Genomic DNA, 25,060 nt, shown 5'->3' with positions numbered 1-25,060 from the left:
ACTACTACTACTACTGCACCATAGCTTCCTCTTGGAACGTCATCCCAGAAAACTGGCAGATGGAAATGTTACAGCTGCATCAACACAGCTGATGTCCTGTGACTTTGACTGGGTCAGTGGCTTAGATGCAGATTCAAATTTGTTGGTTCTAGGCATGCCTCAGGCAATATGGTGGGTGGCATAGAAGCTCACTCGTATGCCATTAGAGCATAAAGCTTTGTGTGTCATTGAAATGTAGGCTGAAAAATTTGGCAGAACCCATATCACGATGTCTGTCGACGGTAGTGCATATAGGATTGAATCAATATAGCGATACAACATATTGCCACAGTCGAAATGAGTTATGTATGAGCTGTGTACTGCAGTGGGATTCCTCTTTCGCACATCCCTAAGAACACTCATCGCCACCGCCATGAAGCTTGTGCATGGCCTCTAAAATGCATGGCGCGCAGGTGCGTGCAAACACTGAGATGCTAATGAATTACAACTAACGCTGACTATGACTCGCTCATCTTAACAGTGAACCAGTTGGAATAAAACAATAGAGAGCTGTGCAAAGTAATGGACCTCGCCCTTTTAAAAACACCGTGATGTCACGGGACATGCGCAAAGCGAAGAGCAAGATGTGTGCAAAGACCTGGTGAGCAAAACTTTTCCCTCGCACCATGGCTGTCATGGCAATCTGCTGCAATGGATTTGTCCGCATATTGAGTTCGCTGCCAGCAGTTGCCAGCCAACGGCAAGTCAAGAAGCTCTTCACCTGTGGCGAGCAGTACTTCGACCCTTTCCTCGTAGACGGCTGGAAAAACGGTCCGAAGTGTTGGCCTAATGTGTAATTTGGCGCATACTATATGCCTAGCTCGTGAACACACCTGGACCATGCACTATGCAAGCTATGAAATCAACCGCTCGCTTTAGGCGTAGAGCCTTGCCATATGAAGGGACATGTGCAGGCGTTTAGTTGAGCTCACTGAGCATTGACGGTGCAGACGAATGACATCTATGATCACGATCAAGAAGCACGATCACAATTAAATGAATATGGATCGAGCAAATGTGCAATAATATGTGCCCATGTAGCAGCACTCTATCCAGATTTAGCTCAGCTGTATCAAAAGTACCCGTGTGACAAGGTCATCAATCGAAGGAGGTTTAAATGCTTATTTGCTAAAGTAGCAAAATGCTGTTCATGTTGTTCATACGTCAAGTAGAGAGCTGCCTATGTGTCATGTGATGTTTATCATGTAAATGCGAACATGACCCTATCTGTTCTGGTGATTGTCTCCTGTATTCACACTTTAAATTAACATCATCCCGTATGAAAGCAGCAGGACACTGCTAAGGCAGAGGCCGCTTAGTTCGAGTTTTTGAGAAAAGCGCAAGTCAACTCCGCAGATTCTGTCGGTGTCTAATGGCTGCCATTTGTCACTACGCATTGCCAGCACCCATGTTTGTCGCTGCTTCTTGTCTCTTGGAAAATAGAAAAATCCGATAGCACTGCCTTCTTTCGTGAAAAAACGCGCCAGCATGACAAACTGGTTTGGGGAAAAAAAAGAGCACCGGTGATACACGAAGCTGCCAGCGTGTGCCAACGCTCATGTGGCAAGCTTTTTACCCATCAAACACTCCCATGTGTACCAGAAGATCACGTGACCAACTCATTGTGGCTTAGGCTGAGAGAGGTCTATTGAGAATACGGCACCAAATCTATCTCCATAAACTGCCTTAGTACTGTTTGAAAGCTTAGTTAGCATTTTGCTAGTACAACTAGTAGTACGATTCTAAGGAAACACACACCATTTCATAAGAACTGCACAAGCCACCAAGGCATTTGTGGAGCAAAAGAATGTGAATGCCATAACTTGTCACAAAACACCGGATATCTGACTATTAGTGTCAAACACAGAAAAAAGTGGGCAGCTTGCACTAGTGGTGCAAGGCTGGAGTAAACAGCGGAGCTGGTGATAGACCTAGCTTCTTCCAGGTTTTACTAGGTTTGGCTAAGTTTTGATTAGGAAATGCTAAGCGCTGCTAGGCACGGTATTCCGAATCGGCTCGCCGCCGCAGCGTAGATTCTCGCTTGGCTGCGTGGCGTGCTTCCAGATGAGCGGCTTCTTCAGGTGTCTGGATCTTCTTTGGTTGTCCCAAGTCAAGGCTACATGTACTCGCCACAGAGTCGAGAGTTGTGCCGCCGTTGCGGCGGCTCCGAGCTTTATCTTCCCAGTGACGTCACAGCCAAACTGCGCCTCCACACTTGCCGGGGCGTGGCTGGTCGAAACCTGCCAAGCTGCTGCCGACCCCGCCCGCGTGAAACACGGGTGGTGTCGGCAGCAGCTCGGCAGGTTTCGACCAGCCACGCCCCACACAGGGTGGCAGCACTTCTGGGCAACAACGGGTTGAAAAATTGCCATGTTTTTCAAACAGATTTGCCATCAATTCATGCACATGGAACTCTGAAATAACAGATTAAGTATGGCTACAAGACTGTTTTACCACAACTGAAATTGCTGGACCCATGCCAATGAGGTTGGCCCCTCGCGACTTACCTCCGACAAGAGAAGTTCATCAGTCATCTTCTTCCCTTTGATCTTCTCATTAAGAGCCAAAATGAAGCCGACATACTCGCTATATGCCTGGTGCAGTGAAGAAAAAAGAATGGCAAGTTCCCCACACAGAATTATTTCAACACAAAGCTGTCATATCATCACATCTGCAAGTGACAGTTTATCAAAATACAGGCACAAAGGTAGAGGTTAATAGCAGGCGACAACAATGGAGCTTCTCACGTTAGATATCAGGCATTTATTTGAAACAACACTTCATGCACACAGACATTCAGCAATTCAACAAAATACAGCAAAAATTTGCTATGGCTTCCACCTGTCAAACTGTCTAAGGAAAAATAAATACAGAAGAAAAAGACAACCAACTGTAATGGAAGTAACAGGTTAAAACAGTATTAATGCATTCACTCTCTACATTTTGCTACATTACAAAGAAAAAAAAATGAAAAAAGAAAAAGTCACTCACTGGGTAGTGCATTTCACACATCTTATCTCTGCCAAGTGCCAAAAGGAGACCACAATACTTGGATTTTTTTATTGCAGACGGACCTATATATAGTGAACCTTGGTTCAGCTTAATTACATTAACGAAACTTCCATAAGGATGCTACAGTGGAGGAACCATGCACTACTTTGCATTGATTCGGTGAATGAATCATGCACTGAAGTCCTAATTTCATAAAATGTTCACACATTGCAGCCCATGCACTTTGGCACCCTCCTAAAAGTGAAAGTACAGCCACCATCAGAGTTCACGCAAACAATTCAGACATGTCTAACAACTGAATTTTTGCACACACAGGCTGTAAGTAGCAAACATTGAAGGCTTTGGAAGGAAGACACATTAAGGTAGCACTTTTTAAGTGGCCGTACCAGAAATTTTGAGCACCATTTGCAGCAGAAATGAAAAGCCACTGAAGGCATGTTCGTGTTAAGTTTGAACTGAGGCTGCAGCTGCAAGAGCGGCTCAGTGGTCATGGCAGTGTGCCAAGCCCGAAGTTGAGCCTTCGACTCCTGGTGGCAGTGGCAGAATGCAAGGACACTCGTGCACCACACTTTTGGTGCACACAAAAGAACCCCTGAAAGTCAGAATTAATCGAAAACCCTCCATGAGGGTTTTCAATGAAGTCACAACTTGAAGACTGTCATATACCATGCTTCTTGTGCAAATGTTGTATTTATTTAGAATGCTCCAGGGGTGGGACTGGCCAAAGTCATTCTGGAGCAATTGTGTGGCCGTACCGTGTTCTCATGCGTGTGCAGCGCTCAGTGCCCCCCTTTAGCAACCTGCGCTAGATTACAAGAGGTGACTACTGACGCGGCTCTGTGGCTCCCGAAACCCGAACCCACGGTGGTTGGTACTCCTGACCAGACCCCTACAACATTAAGGGGGGATGCAAAGCTAAACTGGTGATTTTCGCCAGAAAAACTCATTTCCTAATTTTGTTTATTTTGGATTCCTATATGTATAAAAAAGCTCATCCCACAATATGCACCGTAGAAAAGAAAAAAAAAATGAATTCTCTTCTCGTGACGGTGGCGCACGCTTGCCGTCGAGAGCGCCCATGAACGCTGTGTTCACGATGTGGCCTGATCAAGAAACTGCACACTAAGTGAATACTCGAGTTAGAAAGTTCTTTTTTTCACCCATTTTAATCAAGGCAGACCTTCCATAGAGAGTACAGCAGACTGCAAAGTAAAAACTAAAAAAGAAATGCCTAATTCTGGCTGCGGTGCCCTTATCTGCGAGCGCAGACGAGGACGCTGGACTGCTCTAGAACCTGATTGCTGCAAAGTGCAGCAATAAGAAGGCTCCAGTTGTACTTCTCCATCCTTGATGGCAAAGTGCCACCTTTTTCCATGGTGCAATACTGCACTCAGTGGCGCACCGACGGGGGGGGTTTCGGGGGTTGTAACCCCCCCCCTGAGGCCGACTTAACCCCCCTCTTTTGTTTAACCCCTTTTCTTTCTTTGCGCATTTGAGTACTGCAACTAAGATGTAAGACGTGCAATTGTCTGCACACTCACAAAAAGCGAATTTTTTGACAATTTCCCGTGAAGAAATTGAAATTCGTGCTATTTAGATGGTATTGGCAAACTGTCAACCCCCCCCCCCCCCCCCCTGGCAGAATTCCTGGGTACGCTACTGACTGCACTGATAGCAAGAGCTGGCGTACAAAGCTTTGATTTACAGTCATCTATTGCATCAAACCTACCATACTGAAGCCTTTTCCTCCCTACTGCCCACTGTTTTGTGCAGCCCAGGGAATCTCCTGAACTGAAGACAGGCTCGTTCAGCCCATTCCTAGCTTACAACAGCTGGCCACAGTAGAAGGCGGGCGTGGAGTGCAAACACTGCTTTCACTGTGTTTTACCAACAAAAGAAGGCGCCGCCATACTGCTAAAACAAAATCGGCATTTTTTTTTTGTCTGGCACCTCTGAAGATGATGCAACGTTCCAATGAGCCAAACAGGGTAATAAACTGCATACATCCCGAAAAAGCCACCTATGTGAAAAATTTGGGTCTAAAAAAAAGCCAGCCGTTCAGCTGGAAGAAGTGTATACCTGATACTCTTATTTTTGCAACATTCAGTACGGTTATTTGAAGCTTTGCAACTACTGCAAACATGACAAAACCTGTCACTGCAAGACTTCCACTCCTCCAAAGCCCTGGCGATAAAGACCACTGCTTTCCCGAGTGCCACACATGCTGTAGAGCAGGGGTTCTCAAGCATGTTCGTTCCAGGGAACCCTGATAAGCTCCATGATGCGCCAAGGACCCCCCCCCCCCCCCCAGTTAACCTAATTAAAATGTCCTAATTAACCAAATGTCGAATTATCGAGGGTATCAAGAAAACAATAAACAAATGCTTAACTACATCACCACGCTTTTATTTACTCAATGAATCAGCAAATTCTGTTTATATTTATTTAGCACAAGACCAGTGCAGAAGCTGAAATTCTCGTCATCTCATGACTGATTTGCGCTAGCAGCGGCGAAGGCCTCGCGCGCGTACATCCCGATTATTTTTTCGCCAGTCAGCTGCTCGCCAACAAATTGTCCGCCCATCGCGATGTAGCCGGGGCTCTTAATCTTCGACAGCTTTAAACTACTGCTTGCCGCAACCGCTGCGCACGAAACCGCGGCCGCTATCGTCGCGATCATGGACGGCGACCTTGCGGTTCAGAAGGCAGGCGGCCGACGCACGCACCAAGTCAAAACGAAACTACCGTTCGCTGCAAGAAGTGCGGACGAAACCGCGGTCGCTGTCGACGCTACCATGGTTGGTGACTACGCATTTGTGAAGGCACGCAGCCGACGCGCGCCCCGAGTGAAAACGAAACTACTGTTTGCCTCAACTGCTGTGGACGAAACTGCGGTGGTTATCGATGCGATCATGGATGGCAACTACGCACTTATGAAGGCACGCGGCATGCCGCCAACGCGGTGTTACGCGCGGCGATAAACGCAAGAATAAAGGCTTAAGGGCGCAATTAGGCACGAAGCGCTCCGGCGTTGCTGTCAATCACGTGCCGCGCACGCTTGCCACTGAGGACCATGGCGATGCGGACTGCGCCGCTTCGTTTCGGTTGGACGCTAGCGCCGTTCTTGCTCTTCTGCGGCGCGTATTTGCGATGCTCCGCGCATTTTTTTCTTCATTTTTTATATTCCTCCAACGTATACGTCAGTGCGCACGCAATCGGCACCTACGCTATCTACAAACGGTAGAAATGCGCATATTGGTAAATTACGGCCTCCGAGATTTAAGTGCGAAAGCTTAGGCGTAATGCCCGTTTTCGGAGGTTGGGTGGCTACAAGCGGCTTGCGAATTTATTACTCAGTTTTCGCGTTGCCGTTACGCGCTGTGAGTGCTTTTGGACACTCGGGCGTGAGGAACGGAGGTTCTGTAGATCGAGCGCACCTCATTTTCGCCGTTTTAGCCACTTGGTTAGCGCGGGACCACGGAAAATTTATCAGTGGCTCGCGGAACCCCGAGCAGGGGCCGGCGGAACCCCAGGGTTCCGCGGAACCCACTTTGAGAACCCATGCTGTAGAGGCACAGGGCCTCTGAACAAATCTGGTCACTTCTGAAGTGGCATTAACACTTTCAGTGTAGTTTTTTTTTTCTTTCTCAGATATTGTAAAACAAACTGGTTTAGTTTTGGCTGTGCAGAAATGAGAAACTTACACAGATAATGGTGAATGCTCCCTTGGTGTGGTCCTCACATTCCTATCTGACAAAAGGAATGTCAAAAGGTACACGGTGCGATAGAAACGTATCAGTACGTCAATTCCGCTGAAAGGGTCAAAACTTCTGGCAAATTCAGCTGAATGTGCTATCAAACCAGAATGAAACACCACCTTCCACAACTTCATTCTCAGACGCTTTGTTGACAACCAAACTTCCAAGTAATTATGCTAACAGGCGTTGTGCTTTGTTTCTTCCTGTATGCATTTCAACCTGACATTACAGCACAGCAGACATTCAATGCACATTTTGCCTACACCAAAACCTTGTCCCGCCATACGCAGCATCCACTCTCTCAACTTTTGTATCAAAAAATTCGGTTCACAAACAGCAGTGATCACAAAATTTTTACTTCGGATCCTGAACATTAGACTCACGGAGACTGCTTGTGTGGCACTTAGATGAAAGTAATTTATTTATTGTTCAATAAAAACTTAACCCTATGACTGTCACTCCCGAGTTGGCAGCGGCGGAGCATAAGGCGCAACCCATGTCTAATGCACACTGCAGATTTGCACCTGCTTCAAGGCACCACTGGGACCGTGTAGACAGCTTTAGCCAACGGGCAGGTGGGACTGCGCACGAAGACAGCACAAGTCTACAGCAGAGAAGGGCTTCACTCATCGAGTCCCGACTGGTGCAGGCTGGACGACGGAGCACGTGGCCGACCGCCTGGCTATAGAGCTCCCGCTGTTTCACAGGTGCATCATTTGGCCGCAGAAGGCACAACTCCTGTCTATTGCCCATTGCAGGTTAGCAAACTTTTCACATATTCCTAGAAGTACATTAAGTTTATTGCTGCTGTCATCACTGTCACAAAGTATGACAAACCTGTTCGTTGCTGCTGTCATTAGAAATGAGCAGGGATCTTTCAAAACAACTGCAAGAGTTCAAATATCAGTCAAGGAATGAATTCAGAAACTTGAAAGAATCTCTTGAAAGAAACATGTGCAGAAAAGTGGACAGATATAGTCGACATGAAGTGGAGCATGAATTTCATGATGATGCTAAGCAGCAGCCTCATGCTACCTTGACTGAGAATAATTCTTTCAAGAAAGAAAATGAACTGCTCCGGCAGCAAGTTCAATCATTGGAGAGTCTTGCTTAATCAGAGCAGTACTAGCGCAACATTGAGATTAAGAGTGTGTTGGAAAATCCGAATAAGTGTAATGGATAGCCTTGCGAAAATTGTTGCGGCCACCAGTGAACCCATCTCTGCCAGCGATATAGACGTAATTCCCTGGGTGGCAACACAAGACAAAATCAAGAATGTTGTAGAGTTGATGACCCGCGAAAATTGAGACATCGTCTTAGAGAAGGTAAAGAAAACGAAACCTATGAACAGAAGTCTGGGTTTGTCACTAGAAGCACCAGAAACAGAGGCAGATACTCCTGTCTTTGTAAATGAGCATCCGCGCCAGTTTTTGAAGTGATTGCTTGATATGGATGGCAGTGCGCGAACGTAGCTGCAAATTTGTCTAGGTAAAAAAAAAAGGTGGCATTTTCGCTGATTACAATGAAGCATCAGCCGTTGTGGCAATAAAACACGAGCAATCTGGACAAGATCAGCGCGACAGGATATGAGTGCGCATCTTCCGGAGCGATCCCTGCAATTTCCCAGCATGTGCAAAGATAGCTACCGATTGCTTGCTGTCCAAGGCCATACGTGATGTATCAAAACCCAGACAAGTTCTTAAAATTTTTCAACAAAACATCAGATCCATACTGTGGAAATTTAATAAAATCATCACCCTTATAGAATCATGCAATATTACATTTGATGCACTCACGTTCACCAAGACTTGGAATGGTGAAAATTTGGATAATTTTATTTTACCACATTACAATCGTTTGTTTAAATTGGAAAAAAAAAAAAAACTCTAGGGGCGACGGAGCCCCTAGACAGGCTGCTGTACCAGGCTTTTATATGTTACATGAATTCAGCACTATCACCAGTGATATTGAAGTCCTTTGTACTACGAAAAACACGAACGTGTTCACTGTGCTGTACAGACCACCGTGCGACATTATCTTGACATTTTTAAAGTTTCTTGATTCTTCACTTTCTTGTACCAATGAAAATAAATGGTTGCTAACAAGAGGTGGTGATATGAATATTGATGTTCAAAAGGGCTCGAGCTCAGCGAATGACTTTTGCTTGAGCTAGAGTAACGGTTTTCAGAATGTTATAGCAACACCGACACTCGTTACTCTTCAAACTGTCTCTGTGCTAGACATATTCATTACTAACTCAAACGCTAATAAAATCTTGGCTGGTGTTATCGATAGTTACATCAGTTATCACTTACCTATTTTTTGTATGCTTCAGCGTAACAGTGCTTTGAAACAAAATGAGTGGCCTGAACTCGCATACCAGGAAATATCATTTTTCACATTAGAAACTTTTAGGGATAAGGTCGCTCAGACAGACAGGCAGGAAATGCTTAATCGACGAAAGCAACAAATGCTACGACTCATTTCTGAACCATATTTAAGAAACATTAGTTTGAGTCCTTCCCACATATTGTAGACAAAAAAAAAATGTGCATAAGCCATGGATCACACATGAACATATTAAGCTTATTAAGCATAAGAAGCTTTTTGACAACTTCCTTAAGTTACGCAGCTCGGAAAAACAAAGAATTTAAAATGTTTCGAAATAAGTTCAATAAGGACCCATAAAGAGATAAAAAAAACTAGTATAACAAGTGTGTATTTGACAACAATTGCTTATATAATAGTGGCACCCAACGGAGTAAACTTATAAACAACAGCGCTACGGATACGACAATTGACAACCTTTTAATATATGACGAGAAAGTTAGTGGGACTGAACTAGCTAACCTTTTTAACGTTTTTGTTGAAATCGGCCCTAGTACTAGTCATGAAGTTACCAATCCGGGTATCAAACTAGAATTGAACCAAAAATTAAAAACCGGAAAGAAACATTCTTCTCGTACCAAAACTGAACTGGAACGTCACTATTTTTCGTTACTCCGGAGCGAAACTGGAAGAAAAAGAATTATGGTTTTTGGCTCGGGTTGGCCACCTTTTCTGGAGCTTTTCATCCATACATTGCCGGCACTTACGGCTCAGCTATGGTACCTAATTAATAATCACCATCTTCATCATCATCATCAGCCTATATTTATGTCCACTGCAGGACGAAGGCCACTCCCTGCAATCTCCAATTACCTGTCTTGTGCTAGCCGATTCCAACTTGTGCCTGCAAGTTTCCTAACTTCATCACCCCACCAATTTTTCTGCCGTCCTCGACTGCGCTTCTCTTTTCTTGGTATCGATTCTGTAACTCTAATGGTCCACCGGTTATCCATCCTATGCATTACACCACCTGCCCAGCTCCATTTCTTCCGCTTAATGTCAATTAGAATATCGGCTATCCCCGTTTGCTCTCCGATCCACACCGCTCTCTTCCTGTCTCTTAACGTTAGTCCTAAGATTTTTCGTTCCATCGCTCTTTGTGCGGTCCTTAACTTGTTCTCGAGCTTCTTTGTTAACCTCAAAGTTTCTGCCCCATATGTTACCACCGGTAGAATGCAATAATTGTACACTTTTCTTTTCAACGACAGTGGGTAAGCTCCCAGTCAGGATTTGGCAATGCCTGCCGTATGCTCTCCAACCCAATTTTATTCTTCTGTAAATTTCTTTCTCGTGATCAGGGTCCCCTGTGAGTAATTGACCTAGATAAACGTACTCCTTTACAGACTCTATAGAGGCTGACTGGCGATCCTGAATTCTTGTTCCCTTGCCAGGCTATGAACATTATCTTTGTCTTCGGCATATTCATCTTCAACCCCACTCTCACACTTTCTCGGTCAAGGTCCTCAATCATTTGCTGTGATTCGTCTCCATTGTTGCTGAATGGGATAATCTCATCTGCAAATCGAAGGTTACCGAGATATTCGCCGTTGATCCTCACTCCTAAGCCTTCCCAGTCTATGAGCTTGAATACTTCTTCTAAGCATGCAGTGAATAGCATTGGAGAGATTGTGTCTCCTTGCCTGACCCCTTTCTTGATAGGTAACTTTCTACTTTTCTTGTGGAGAAGAAGTGGACACCATCTTCACAAGATTTTAAAAGTAGCAGCACCGTTAGTTTGGTTTTCAGCCTATTCCGTGAGGGGGCAGACTAGGTACAACGTTAATGCGACAATATTTGCATCGCATCCGACGCACAGACCCGCCAGACTGTGATGCTTGCGAAGTACATGAGACAGTGGAGCACGTATGTAGTGCAGTTCACTTATAACAATATCAAGAAGGACAAGAAATCTGATTGTTATAACCGATCATCGCTATATCTCAACTGCCATAAAAAAAAAAAAAATGCTGCCGAACATACCTTTGTAGCTCCCAAATCAAATTTGGCACTTGCGCTAAAAAATAGAGGTAGAAAATAGACTTCGAGAAAAAATTTGTGTAGTTTGCACTGGAGGTGCAATAATAAAGAGACAGCGGAGCTGATGGGCACCTAGGTAGTCCTGGCTTTTGGGCTAGGCTGAGCACTACGAAGTCATCCCCAGCATTTTCAGGACACTGTTTTTGCACTTGCGGCAAACTCTTTGTGCATGCAATTTTTCGATGTTCAGAGTGCTGAACTTCTCGGCAAAAACGCACATGCAGCAGAGACGGGGAACCAATCACAATGTGGATCGTAGACATGTCACTGTGGCCCGTCTACTTAATTTTTGTTTTGATAAAGTGACGCACTTAAATACAAAAAACTTTAACGAAAAGTTTCCAAGTTGTTTTACTTTTTTTTTTTTAACCGAAGCGAACTGATGCCAAGAAAATTCAGTCCTCCACTAGGTGCTCACAAATACGAAAATCGTAGCTGCAGCGCTCTGTGCATGTGAAATGGCAAAGCGAAGTTTGCGTTTACAGAAATTGTAGTTGTGAAAAACGCAGTGTAAAATCGCACCATGCGAAACAGGCTTTAGGCTCGCTGAAATACTCAGAAATCTGCACTTGCTTTCACGGGAGTTTCAGGTTCACAACTGCGGTGAACATAGCATCCATCTGCTGCACAAAATAATTTAGCATGCATGAAATCCATAAGCGACTCGATCTACGACAGCGCATTTTGTGTGAACATTTGGTGTCAAAGACAGGCCATTGTAAATCTCATCGTCACTGCTACTGCTGTCGTCGCCTCTGTAGCAGAATGCCGCGCCGCTTGTCGCGACAACGATCGCCCCGTTGGAGAACTCTTCGCAGAACGAGACAGCCCTATCTGCACTCGGAAACTCCTTCATCAAAGCACCATCTGTTTCATCATCAGTAGCGACATGCTCCCAGAGTTCAGTAATGTCAGCGGCTTTCGCCGTGTTGGTTTCACCCATAGGGGCTTTTGCCCTGGGCCAGTATTTTGTAGCAATGCCTTTTCGATGCTAATGCCTTTTCGCGCTTGGTCAGTGGTCAGAGCAACAGTCCGCTCACCTTATCAATGGGATCAGCCGGCCGTGAGCGGTGGATGATAAGACTAGCATAGAATAATGCATCGCTACAATACCGGCCCTGGCGCATATAGATAGCACAAAGCCTGTTCACTCCGATCCATGACGCCATGCGACCTGGCTCGAAATTTCCATTGCCAAGCCTGGCGTGACGAAAAAGGTGACGTCGAAATCACCGCTGCTTACTTGGGAGCATCCCCATTAGATTCTACGGCAGCCGGGCCAGGTAGCATGACATCATGGATCGGAGCGAACAGGCCTTATGCTATCTCGGTGGTGTTGATAAAGCCCACCTTTTGCGTTGATGGGCATGGGCATTGGTTCCAGCTTTCATGATTGCGGTGCTCCCAGTTTTCAGAATTATCGATATCATCGACTGCGCGAGCTCATACTACTTCGAGTCTTGCAAAATTTGCAGCTTTGTCTCAAGCGACACAGCTCTGCGCTTTGTCGGCGCTATCTTCTGCTAACTGGGCTGTTTGCTGCTACAGCTGCTTTGGGGCTGCTTCCGCGACACATTTCCAAATAGGAGAGCGGGTGAAGTGGAAGACGCGGTATTTTCTGCGACCTTTTAGGTAGCATGATTCAGCACCTTGGGGAAGGGGAGGTGGGATCGCATTTTCGCGCTTCCTGAGAGGGAGATTGAGATTGTGGAAAGGGCAGGTGCCGCTTCGCTTTTTTTTTTCTCTCTCTCTGTGTGCACGCCCATAAGGCTGAGAAGACAGACTGGGACGCCTTTTGGAAGGACGACTACCCGACGAATATCGATGAAGACCTAGAAGAGTGGACACGGGAAATCATACATAGTGTCAACAAGCATACTAAGGAGGCTCAACTCACCTCTAAAAGTCGCTATGTAGACCCGCATCTGCTACACCTTTGGGAGACCAAAAGAAGCTTCACCACTGGAAGCAGCAACAAAAAAAAAAAAAAAAAAAAAGGAAGCGCAAGAAGCATATAGCCATGTTATCCAAGCAATCAGGGGAATACGCGGATAAGCTCCGCTGGCAGAATTGGAATCAGGTCTGCAACAGCCTACAAGGGATGCTAAGCACCCGAAAGATGTGGAACATCTTACAATCACTCATCTCCAGAAAGGAATCCAAAACCGTGACTGGCCAACACACTGAGCATCTAATTCATAACTTTCCAGGGACGGAAGAAGACGTCGTGAAGGCTGTCAACGAAAAATTCACAGGACCACAACAATCATCGTCGGTGCAATTTGCCAATCACCCCAACTACAGCGGACTATCGAACCCAGCCCTCGACTGCCCATTTACCAGAGCCGAGCTTGAAGCAGCCCTTGGCAAGCTTACAAGAAATACGACTCCAGGAAGGGATAGAATAAATAACAAAACACTTCAACATCTCGCCAACGGAGCGAAAGATAGCCTCCTAGGTCGCATTAATGAAAGCTGGGAAAGTGGCATAATACCGGCGTTATGGAAACACGCCGACATTACAATGATTCCTAAACCAAACAAAGCCATCATAATACAAAATCTTCTACCCATATCGCTGATGTCGTGTGCCAGAAAGCTTTTCAAGAACATGGTTCACGATTGACTCTCTCCCTACTTGGCAAGTAACCAAAAGAACCCAAACACCAAGCATGGATTCCGACCGCACTTGTCTACACAAGATATCTTTCTACAAATCAAAGAATACGTTATTGACAACCTCAGTGCTACGCAACAGAGTGCTATTCTAGCCCTTCATGTTAAACGCGCCTCCGACAATGTGTCTCATGAGGCCGTGTTGAAGAACCTGCTAGACACCAACAGCGGGTAAAGGGTCTACAAATGTGTGAGATACTTCCTCTCTAACCGAACAGCAACCATAGACCTTAGAAGATTGCACAGTGACAAGTTCACAGTCAGCAAAGGGCACTTCTCAGGGGCGAGTGGTATCTCCATTACTTTTCAACGTTGCAATGATGAAACTACCCGAGAGACTGCGGTACTCCATCATGCCATTTACGCAGACAATATTCCATTCTGGGTCACAGGAGGCCCTACGGGGAACAAGACGCCTTACAGGAAGGCATCGATTGCACAGAGACGTATATCAAAGCATGCAACCTCTCCTGTGCCCCTGAAAAATCAGAACTGCGTAAACGGAGGAGAGGTTGACCACCGCCTTCAACGCCCGACCATGAAGTCGAACTTAATGGCACCATCATCCCATCGGTTGATATTCCGCGCGTACTGGGGCTAGTTCTCCAAAAGGACGGAGTGGGCTTGGCCACCCCTACAGAAGCTTCCAAGGACCATCACTCAAGTCACATGTGGTGAAACGAGTGGTGAGCAAATGACACGGGCTCAAGGAAGAAGACGCCCTAAAACTAACATAAGCCTTAACCACCAGCCGCATCATCTACAGCATTCATATTTGGGACTGAAGAACAGGGAAAAGAAGAAGTTGAACATTCTCATCTGCCAAGCGCATAAACTTGCGTTGGGGCTCCCGGCAAAAACCTCAACTGAGAAGCTGCTCCAACTGGGTGTTCATAACACCTGGGAGGAGTTAGCAGGAGCTCACAGAGTCAACCAAATCGAGCAACTCAAGCTAATGAAACCTGGTAGAGCCACCATTCGCTGACTTGGATACAGAGAACAGCTCGAGTGATGTAATGAACACAAACGCATATCTCTCTAACTCAGTGCATTACAGTTGCTAATACACCTTGCAACATGCACCTGGTGTACCACACGGGCAGACGAGAAGCAAGAATCAAAGCACTCAAGACGGCATACGAGAAAGATGCCACAACAAAATACGTCGACACCGCTCAATACTCGAGCAAGATGGCGCATGCGGTGAGCGTCACAGACAGATCAGGAAAAGAGCTTAGTGCAGCAACAGTCATTCTGAGCGACACAGACTCGGTAGAAGAGGCAGCGATTGCACTCGCCACAACAACCTGTCAGGGACAATTTACAATTTTTACAGACTTGCCAGCAGCATGCAGAAATTTTCAGAAAGGCCTTATCTCCACAGTGGTACTTAATGTACTACACAACTCACCACACATTCACATCGTGTGGGCGCCTGGACATGATTCCTTTGTGGGGAACATAGCAGCTGATGCTGCAGCTCGAGGTCATACCAACTCGGCATACCCGAGAGGCGATCGCAGTCCAACGCCCATCCCAAAACAATACACAGACATGCTAGAACATTACAGATTACACAGAAGGAAATACCTACCACCTCATCCCATGCTTAGCAGGGAGGAAGTAGTGCACCTACGAAGACTCCAAACAAATTCCTTCACACACGCCACATTATTGCACAAGACGCATCCCACACTATATGAATACAACTGTAAGTTCTGCGGAATATACCCAATACGCTCTACCGTATGGTTTGGCAGTGCAATGGTGCCAGCAAATGGAGCGCCATCTGAAGAGCTGACCAGCACTGACCCGGAGATCCAGCGACGACTGGTGGACCGAGCAAGGCGGACAGCCGAGGGCCATGGCACCCCGGACTAAGGGAACCACACTCCTGAGGGTGACGTACACAAGATCATTGGCTCTGTTGTTTTTTTTTAATGAAATTTATTTCATCATCATTATCCCTCTCTTGTCTGGACGCGCGGAGCACGATCATGGGCAGCGAGGACGCGAAGCATCTGGCGTCATCTTATGCCGTGCTGCGTGAATTCGCGATGCGCTTTGTGTCTTTCGCAATCAGTGCACGAGCGAGACGCGCTGCGTGGTAATGGTGGCAGATACAAACTCGTGTAGGCAGACTTTTCACCCAGTCTCGGCATCGTTCATTTAAGAGGAACATAGCAACGCAAATGTCACGATTATTCTGCATGGAAAAAGAAGGCAAAATTTTTATCGTTATATCCGATATGCAGTGAATAACACATCGTTATGGTCTCATTATAAGTGGACTGCACTTAGTACTTGTAGCTTCTCCCCAGTATGACTGGACGGCAGGCACTGATCGTTCCGTTAACGACAATTAACAACAGGCCATTCGATAAAAAGTGTTACTGAGCCTTCGACCAGACACATCCATGAAGCGAGCCATCAAGGCTCTCTTAGAATATTCAGATTAACCCAGGCCTAGATTCAAAGCTGTGAACGGCCCCTTCGAACACGAACTTGCATCCTACTGCCTCCCCTCGTCATTACTGCTCTTCCCTTCCCCCCTCCCCCCCCCCCCCCCCCCCCCCGAGTAGAGCAGCAGCAGGCTGGAGGACCTCTCTGCACTTTCTCAATATATTTTCCATTCTTTCTCCCCCTCAATAAAGCCTCACTTCGCACAATTATTTTGCAACTATGTGAGACCTGAACAACAAACAGCAGGCGTAACCATTCAGTGCGGCTTTGCAGCAGCATCGGGTTGTTGTACAAAATAAATGTGTGCCGTTTTCCTGTAAATATTCTTCAGTTACGCAAATGCACTTGAGCCAGTTTGAATTGTTACTTTTTCACTCTGGAGTTGAACCGGAACAGAACCGTTTTCAGTGAACCAAAACGAAAACCGGAATGAAAAAAATTTCGGTTGATCTATGATGTATTTGATCGGTTTTATTTCTAAATCATCTACGTCACGACTCCATATATTTTTAAGCTTCTGATACAAAGTTTTTGCTTCAGGGATAGATGCTGGCAGTAAATATATTGCGTAGGATTATCGGAATATGATTAGTAGCAGAGTGTTGAACCGAAACTTTTGTCACACCAGTTGTTTTGGCTTCAGGTGGCAAGTTGATTAAACTGAACCAATTTCAAGACTAAGATTTTTTTTTTATCAGAATGCAAGTGTCAGGCCATACAAACTTAGGGTGTTGCAGATGGGCGTGATAATTCCCTCGCGTATGCATTGGCTACACATTTCTGGGTTGCAGCACAATACAGACGAAGGATTAACACTTTGGATGCTGCGTGTGTTTTGCATTGCAAACTAGTATAGGGCATGCAAAGGCTTGAGAACGAAACCAAAACTTGAATATGCGTGTGCTATCTTTGACCCTTACCAAACTAATCTCACTAAAGCTCTCGAATCTGTTCAGAACCGTGCTGCTAGACTTATTCTTTCAGATTACTGATATCACACTAGCATTTCATCGCTAAAATCTAAACTAGACCAGTCGCCTCTTGCCTCGCGTCATCGCATCTCTCGCCTATGCCTCTATCACAGGTTTTTTTATTCCGTACCTCGTGACAGCGAGCTGATCCAGATGGCGCATCGTATTCGTCAAACAGGCCATCCGAACTCGGTAATCCCGCCACGAGCCCGCACCACAACGTTCCTGCAGTCATTCTTGGTGCGAGACAAACTGCACTCATCCACGATACAGCGTGCTTTAGATCTGCCATCGAGTGTTGCGACTCATCTTTGTAATGTCATCATCATTCCCGCCTTTTCCGTGCCCACCCCTCATGTAATCTCCTGTTGGGACCCTTGAGGTATTAATAAATAATTAAAAAAAATCTATGGGCAAAAAGTGGCATAGAAGAGAAAAGGAAAACACTGGAACTTCTAACAAGGAGAAATTATACTGTTCCTGGGGAACACAAGTGTTACAAGGGGAACAACTAAATAATGTAGCTAAGAGCAAAAGCAATAAGTGAGTATAGTACGAGTATAGTATAGTATACAGCTGTAGCAGAGCCTATTTTTGCAGAAAGTGTATTCACATTCATGTGAACGCAGCTTAAGGTTGCAATGCCGAAACATTTGTTACGTCAATCCACCAACCATGGACTATGTCTTGACAGGATGTCAAGCCGACAATGCGGCATGGATGAACGCATCTTGAGGGCATAAGGCCTTACTATTGGAAACAGTTCTGTAGCTTCTACAATGCTGCAAAAAACTCGTGAGTTGGAGTATAGTATGAGATAGATGTTAAGTCACCAGCCGTCACTTGTGCTTGGGGTCAACAATACTAAGACATTCTGCAGTGCCCGAAGTGCTCCGCTCTTGCGTCTGCAGCGGATGCATCTACTTCGGACGTGCACTGGGACAAACACAATTCACGAAAGTGTGCTTAAAGGTGTGAAATTGAACAGTGATCAAGCTGAAGACTATGAAAGATGGATTATGGACACCACATTTTATAAGTCACTATTGCACTCTCTCTATGAAGTGGGCCTGCATGTTTATTCATTTAGTTTCATACTGACATTATGCCGCATGGCAACTTGTGCGAGAGAAAAAAAAAATTGTCATTCCAAAATTTTTGCAAATTGACCTGGGGGAGTATTCTGCAAGTGTCCACCTAGTGAACATGTCCATTTTGTCTGCTGCTGAAGTGCTGATGGGCTTGGGCCACTGAAGCATACCCCAGCCAATCAGAACTTTAGCAGCAGACGAAATAGACATGTCCACTAGGTGGACACTTGCAGAATACTCCCCCAGGTCAATTTGCAAAAATTTTGGAATGACAATTTTTTTTTCTCTCGCACAAGTTGCCATGCGGCATAATGTCAGTATGAAACTAAATGAATAAACATGCAGGCCCACTTCATAGAGATAGTGCAATAGTGACTTATAAAATGTGGTGTCCATAATCCATCTTTCATAGTCTTCAGCTTGATCACTGTTCAATTTCACACCTTTAAGCACACTTTCGTGAATTGTGTTTGTCCCAGTGCACGTCCGAAGTAGATGCATCCGCTGCAGACGCAAGAGCGGAGCACTTCGGGCACTGCAGAATGTCTTAGTATTGTTGACCCCAAGCACAAGTGACGGCTGGTAACTTCACATCTCATACTATACTCCAACTCACAAGTTTTTTGCAGCATTGTAGAAGCTACAGAACTGTTTCCAATAGGAAGGCCTTATGCCCTCAAGATGCGTTCATCCACGCCGCATTGTTGGCTTGCCATCCTGCCAAGACATACTCCACGGTTGGTGGATTGACGTAACAATTCTTTCGGCATTGGCACCACAAGCTGGTTCACATGAATGTGAATACACTTTCTCAGCAGTTCCTTGCGGCCTCCTTAGCCAGTAGCACGAACGCCCTTATAAAAGTTCACCTGTGCCGCATCGTCTGCTCGGCGTCTGCCATTTACTTGTCACTGTTGTCACGCACCATACTAGAGCATAGTAATAAATCAAGCACTCAGTGTACAATTAGGCCTTCATAGCGTTCTGCATTGTCAATGCACAGACAGTGCTAATGCTGTGGCACCATCTGCGAACTGGAAATCAAGCCACTTTTACGGCTTGGCGAAGCCTCTGTAGTCTTAGCAGTGTCAAAACAAACAGCCATCTCAATAATTGCAACAAAATAACCCTAATGCTTAACCCTAATGCTTTGCCCTCAGCATGAGATGAGACTAAGCTATGATGGATTTTGCCACTAATTTCTTGCTGTAAGGGCAGAGAGCCAGCAACAGGCGTACATCCGGATCAAAGTGTGCAGTCTGCTCTGTGGGAACGCAGCCCCATAATCACGGTGAGGGTGGCTATGGCTGCTACTGCCGGTAACCACCACAGTAACTCACGGTATACGATGTGTATGGGAAAAGGTCCTAACACGTCACATTTAACTGTAACATATCATGTAACAAGCAAAAATAAAACTCTCTAATCCTGTCAATCATCAGACAGTTATGGCAGGAACTACATTCCAATACGCAAGGATATTACCTGTGTACGCCTTGTACCTGAGGCAGTGCTGCAAACATCTTGTGAGATGGTGATTAGGCATGCTTAACATGCCTTGTAATCCATATGGAAACTTTTGTACTCCAGTCAATGTCCTCATTTTCGAAATATTCTTGTATAATTCAGCATGTAGCCATTTTATTGATGTTCCATTGTGTTTTATTCCTTTGGTTCTATCGGAGATGATGCACCCCCAGCGTTGGGTTTTTCCCTCCAATACTATAAAACAAACACAGCGGTTTGTTTTTGGTTATGCATACAGGAAAAAAATTACATCGTTAATGAAAAATTCCCTCCTGGTATCCAAGGGGAGGGAGAGGAGACCGTACGGGTATGTCAGTGAAATAGCGGGACAGAAACGCGGATACGTACTGAGAGGGTTCCTTGGTAATATAAAGTGAACATGTCGGCTAGTTGAACATGTTGAAATGGGGAGCGGCGCGAATGCAGAAGAGGCGCAAAATGAAGAGGCAGCGCTGTTCCCTAATTCAAGGTCCTATAACATGAGGTCCCAGCACAGTGGCTCACACTGGGGTTCTTTTCTGCCCGCCAGCTAACAATGCGTTGTATCACACTTGAACCTCATCGCAGATCGTGAACCACCCTTGGCAATGTGCTGTGAAATTAAGCAAGTTTTGCCATTGAAGACAATTTTCCCCACAGATCCCTTTGCATTACAGAACTGCTGAGACTGGCACAAATGAGCCCAATTTATTTATACCAGACTGGGACATTTCATCTCAAGGAGCAAGTGCGCTTTACAGAGTGCCACTTTGGCCACTAAATGTTACACGTAAAACGAAAGCTCAATTAGGAATCGATGGCAGTGACCGCAGTGACAAAAGCACTTGAAGTTATTTTGTTAAATCGTCATTATGAATAATACATCTTAAATGACATTCACAGAAACTGCATGAACAGGAATACCATGGTGCATGTGAGCAGTTTGCTGTACATAGCAATGCATGCAGGGCAAAGCAGCGGCCACCGGGAGTGCAAGCCAATTTCTGTGGACTGAGGGAGAACGCAGTTGAAAGTGCAAAAAAAAGATGCTTTTTGCTGTATTCAGACAAGGAATGGAAAATGACTGTAAATGATGAGCAGGAGGAAAACAACCGCATCGCTTTTCCTGCTTTTTCTTTTTAGGAAATTTTGAGAATTGAAATTCCAGCAATAAAAAATAATTACCCTTAAATACATGCGATAATTATGCAGAACGCAAAGACAGTGGAAGGAACACCTTGTTTGGTTCTGCAAAATATTACTAATATGATAACTGAGAAAAAGGTCACTAAGTGCGCCAGTCACTCGCTGGACACACATCAGAATCAATCCTGGCTGCTTCCGCATTTAAATTTGATTGTATGTAGATGAGTTCTCGAACACAATTACTTGGCAGACGAAGGTATCTGCAGCAGCCTAGAAGCTACTCAGCAGCTTGTTAGTGCAAAGGCCTTGCCACCAGGTTCCATGTGCTTTGTGGAGTCCCAGACGCCAGTCCCGTAGTCCACTAGGTTTGAATTCTACGCTACGTTTTCAAAACCAAACTGAAAGCATATAAACACTTGCAAACTGTGCTGCCATTTATTTGTCATCGTGGCATCTGGAATCGTCTGCTGCCCAACTGAGAATGGCAAGTATTACTACATGCGGAAATTTTACATTTGTTCTCCCAAACTTTTCCTGGTTTTCACCAGGCCTCTCTAATTCTGTCAATTGACATATTTTGAGGTTATGAGAAAAAGCTTAGATAGTTTGTCGAGCACACTCACTACTGAGAGTGCGAGTGTGACACTTGTGACAGCCACAGAGCAGCAGTTGGTCAAGTTGACAGTGCTCGATCGGAGGCACTCGCAGCTTTGAGCTGGGCGTGCAACCGATACCTGCCAGAGTCGCACAACAACCTCTGCACCAGTAGTTACGCTCGCCTGCCATCTTTGTTCGCAACATAAGAAATGCTCATGCGTTTGCACTTCCAGCTTCTGGTTGCTCTGGAGAGCGGCTCAACAGTGAGATCGGGCACTTTCCCTGGCTCCGATCTTCATCACAATCGAAATTGGAGCAACCAGTTGAAGGCAATATAAACTTGCCGAGCCCACAGGGGCCTCTTTAAAACACTGCTTCATGTAAAAAGCCGAGGTGGTTTAGTTTTGGCATCCCCTCCACAAGAACAATGCACCTCCTTTAGTCCCTACTCCAGCAATAAAGTTGCCCGAGACACACCACAAACTCTTAGTGCAAAGTTTGTGCCCTGACACATACTTTTAATTAAGGGAGGTCCACCTGAACCAAGAGTGCCACTGGTGACACTCACCTCGAGACAGTTTAGCAATGGGCCACAAACTAGAGCCTTTGACAGAAAAAAAATATATACATATATAAAAAAATAAACTGGTTATAACTGCAATTTACAGCACTGAGTTTCCACAACACTGCAGAAGTTCATGCATATTTTCTGAACATTGTTGAGTTTCATTTGGGAGGTCACTTCTTCCAAGGTCACTGTTGAAGTCAAGCCCCAGATGTGTCAGCGACTCACCAATTAAACTACAGTGCTGATCACACAGCTTATTCAGTGCTACAGACAAGTCTGTTTCCCAATTCACATCTCTTGTCAATAAGTCTACCTGGCCATACTGCAGGTGAGCTGTGCAATGTGGGAAAGCTCGCCCTTCAGAGCCTCACACTGTGCAGCAGACAATGCACTGCAGTGGCCAGGTGGTGGAGTTGGCTAGACGGGAACAAAAGAGAAATGTTAAATCAGTTTAGACTGATTTGCTACGAAATTTGCTATGTTCAGTCTTTTAGAATTTAACCTTCACTCCATTTACGCAGCCTTACGCAGCCAGAGCAGACACCATCAAAATCTGATGTCACAGCTTTGCACACACAAAGCTGTGATGTCAGATTTTGCAGCAATGCCCTTTCTGATGCTATTCCTTCTCACGCTGTGCCAGTGGTCAGAGCGACATTAGGTTAAGAGTAGCATAGAATCGAGCGGAAAGCATCAGCTGGTGTGGGAACTTCCATGCAGCGTTGCCACCAGTTTCCTTTTTGAGCATCGCAGGAGGATAATTCACTACCACATAGCTCGCATTATTTTTCTCCTTTGTGTTTAAGGCCAATTTTAAAGGACTCAAAACAGCCCACCCAAAATGAGCGTGAAGGATGGAATACAGTTAAAAATTAACTAAATCTGGGGTTTAATGTTCCGGAACCATGACACGATTATAAGGCATACTGTAGCGAGAGATTCTGGATTAATTTTAACCAGCTGGAGTTTCTTAAATGTGCACCTAGATTCAAGTGCAGGAGCGTTTCTGCATTTTGCTCCCATTGAGATTTGGCGACCGGGAATTGAAACACGCGACCTTGTGCTCAGCAGTGCAGCCACCATGGTGGCAGGTAAGGGCAGAAGACACTAGTGCTGATTTTCAGAAGCAAGACCAGACGCTCAATGATGCTTCGCTTTTTCTATGGAAGAGTGAGTACTAGTGTGTTCTGTCCTTGCTTGTTTGTGCCATTCGAAATCGTTTAAAATAAACACTGCACTGCATGTCCAGGGGTTTAGGGACTGGGTATGTGCGGACATGTGTCAAGTCCATTTTGGTCAAGGACAGCAGGTTATGACAGCACAACCTTTCCACATACTGACAGCAGCACCAGACCACACAGCCTAGCGAGCAGGAGAATTACATCTTGCAGGAAATGCTGCACATTCACGATGCCCTCTAGCCACCGTTTATCTCAATGCAAGCATTTCCACATTCTACATACATATAGCACAACTGTGCATGCCAGTTCGGAGCACACGTCCGGCATCTGCATGCTCTAGACCTGCTCGTGACCCGCTAGGCCATATAAGTTTCAACGCATAAAGCAAGAATAGAGTTCAAGCAAGGCATTAAACAGGCGCGTGTCTGTTGCTGTTCAGAAAATCATGTTGGTTCAGTCGTAGCTCAAGCGGCTGGTGTCAGCAGATCTTGCAGGAAGCTGAACCAGCCGCCATGCCATCTCACCAGTGCCCATGCTTACCTACATGCAAAAAAATAAGCAGTGAAGTTGTTCCCTCTTTTTGTACATAAAGCAACTGACCCCCCCCCCCCCCTACTAATAAGAGTACAATAAAGCAATTACGCTGATCTCTAGCCTGCTCTATATTGTTCCAATTACAACTACCACACACAAGCAGCCAATCTGTTGGGCCTGGCGCAAAAGAACAATGGCTCCTCTGTGACTGATTGATGGGGTTTGACATCACAAAGCAACACAGAGTACAAGGAGCCATGAGAGACGCTGTAGTAAATTGATTATGACAACCTCTGCATTTTAAAAAATACAATTATGTGCACAGTGCCCTCATGCCACGCAAGCGCTTGTGGGAAACGGAAGCGGCTGAATGCCACATGAAGCCCATGCGCCAACACAAATCCTCTGACGAATTTCTTTTGCATCACGAGGTCCTCCTCGAGAGGCAGAAGAAATTCGTCAGGTCAGTACTACCATAACTGCAGTGTTAAGGGCCGCGAAACTTGGCAATACGCGCGAGAAATTACAAACAGCATGATTGCAGAGGGCAGAGAAATGCACACACACACAATACGCCGCGTCTGCCACGACGAGTGTTCCATCAACGACACGGCTGACAAAACATTTCTCGCAAACGCTCGCAAGGGCCTTCGCAATACGAGATGTTAACTAGTAAACGACGACGAAGTAACGAGCCATTGGTGCAGAGAAAGAACAAGAGAAGGCCTCGTACCTCGCTCTTGGTCCAGCGTACCATATCGTCCGGCGTCTGGACCTGCCGCTTCGGCTCCACATATTCGGACACTTCGCCGCTGCCTGCGCCAAAGGCGTCGCGGTGAAAACAAAGCACGTGAGTCACCTGCAAACAGCCGAGCATTCTCTTTTACCTGACATGACGACTGTTGGCGCGTCGAAACCCTCGGTCACTACCACCGCTGCTGTTGGACGGCACTCATGCTGCCGGCCCGTCTTCAATCGCACAGTTATTGCGTGCAGTAGCTGCTACCACGCTGGCGAAGGCCTGCTGCTGGTGGCAGACTAGTGATTGGCGCCGAGCCGTGCTCCCTCGAGGGCTGCAGAAGATAGCGCAAAC

At 45.7% G+C, this 25,060-nt stretch overlaps 1 protein-coding gene across 3 annotated transcripts in view; it reads right to left on the bottom strand.

The window, feature by feature from the left end:
• LOC119437548 (serine/threonine-protein phosphatase 2A activator) overlaps nt 1-25,060 on the bottom strand; it is a 71,227-nt gene that overhangs the window by 45,702 nt on the left and 465 nt on the right. Inside the window, exons 2-5 of one of the 3 annotated variants that reach the window (XM_049660692.1) lie at nt 24,855-25,040; nt 24,701-24,783; nt 6,756-6,797; nt 2,547-2,633 (exon numbers count right to left, since the gene is read on the bottom strand). In XM_049660692.1, the coding sequence (XP_049516649.1) occupies nt 2,547-2,633; nt 6,756-6,797; nt 24,701-24,783; nt 24,855-24,861 (219 nt within the window). In that variant the 5' untranslated portion in view covers nt 24,862-25,040. The remainder of the gene's footprint in view (nt 1-2,546; nt 2,634-6,755; nt 6,798-24,700; nt 24,784-24,854; nt 25,041-25,060) is intronic. The other 2 variants (XM_037704547.2, XM_049660693.1) reach the window with 2 other exon arrangements.

This window comes from Dermacentor silvarum, chromosome 1, assembly GCF_013339745.2.
Source record: "Dermacentor silvarum isolate Dsil-2018 chromosome 1, BIME_Dsil_1.4, whole genome shotgun sequence".
Lineage (NCBI taxonomy): Eukaryota > Metazoa > Arthropoda > Arachnida > Ixodida > Ixodidae > Dermacentor > Dermacentor silvarum.
This window is presented reverse-complemented; position numbering and strand designations above follow the sequence as displayed.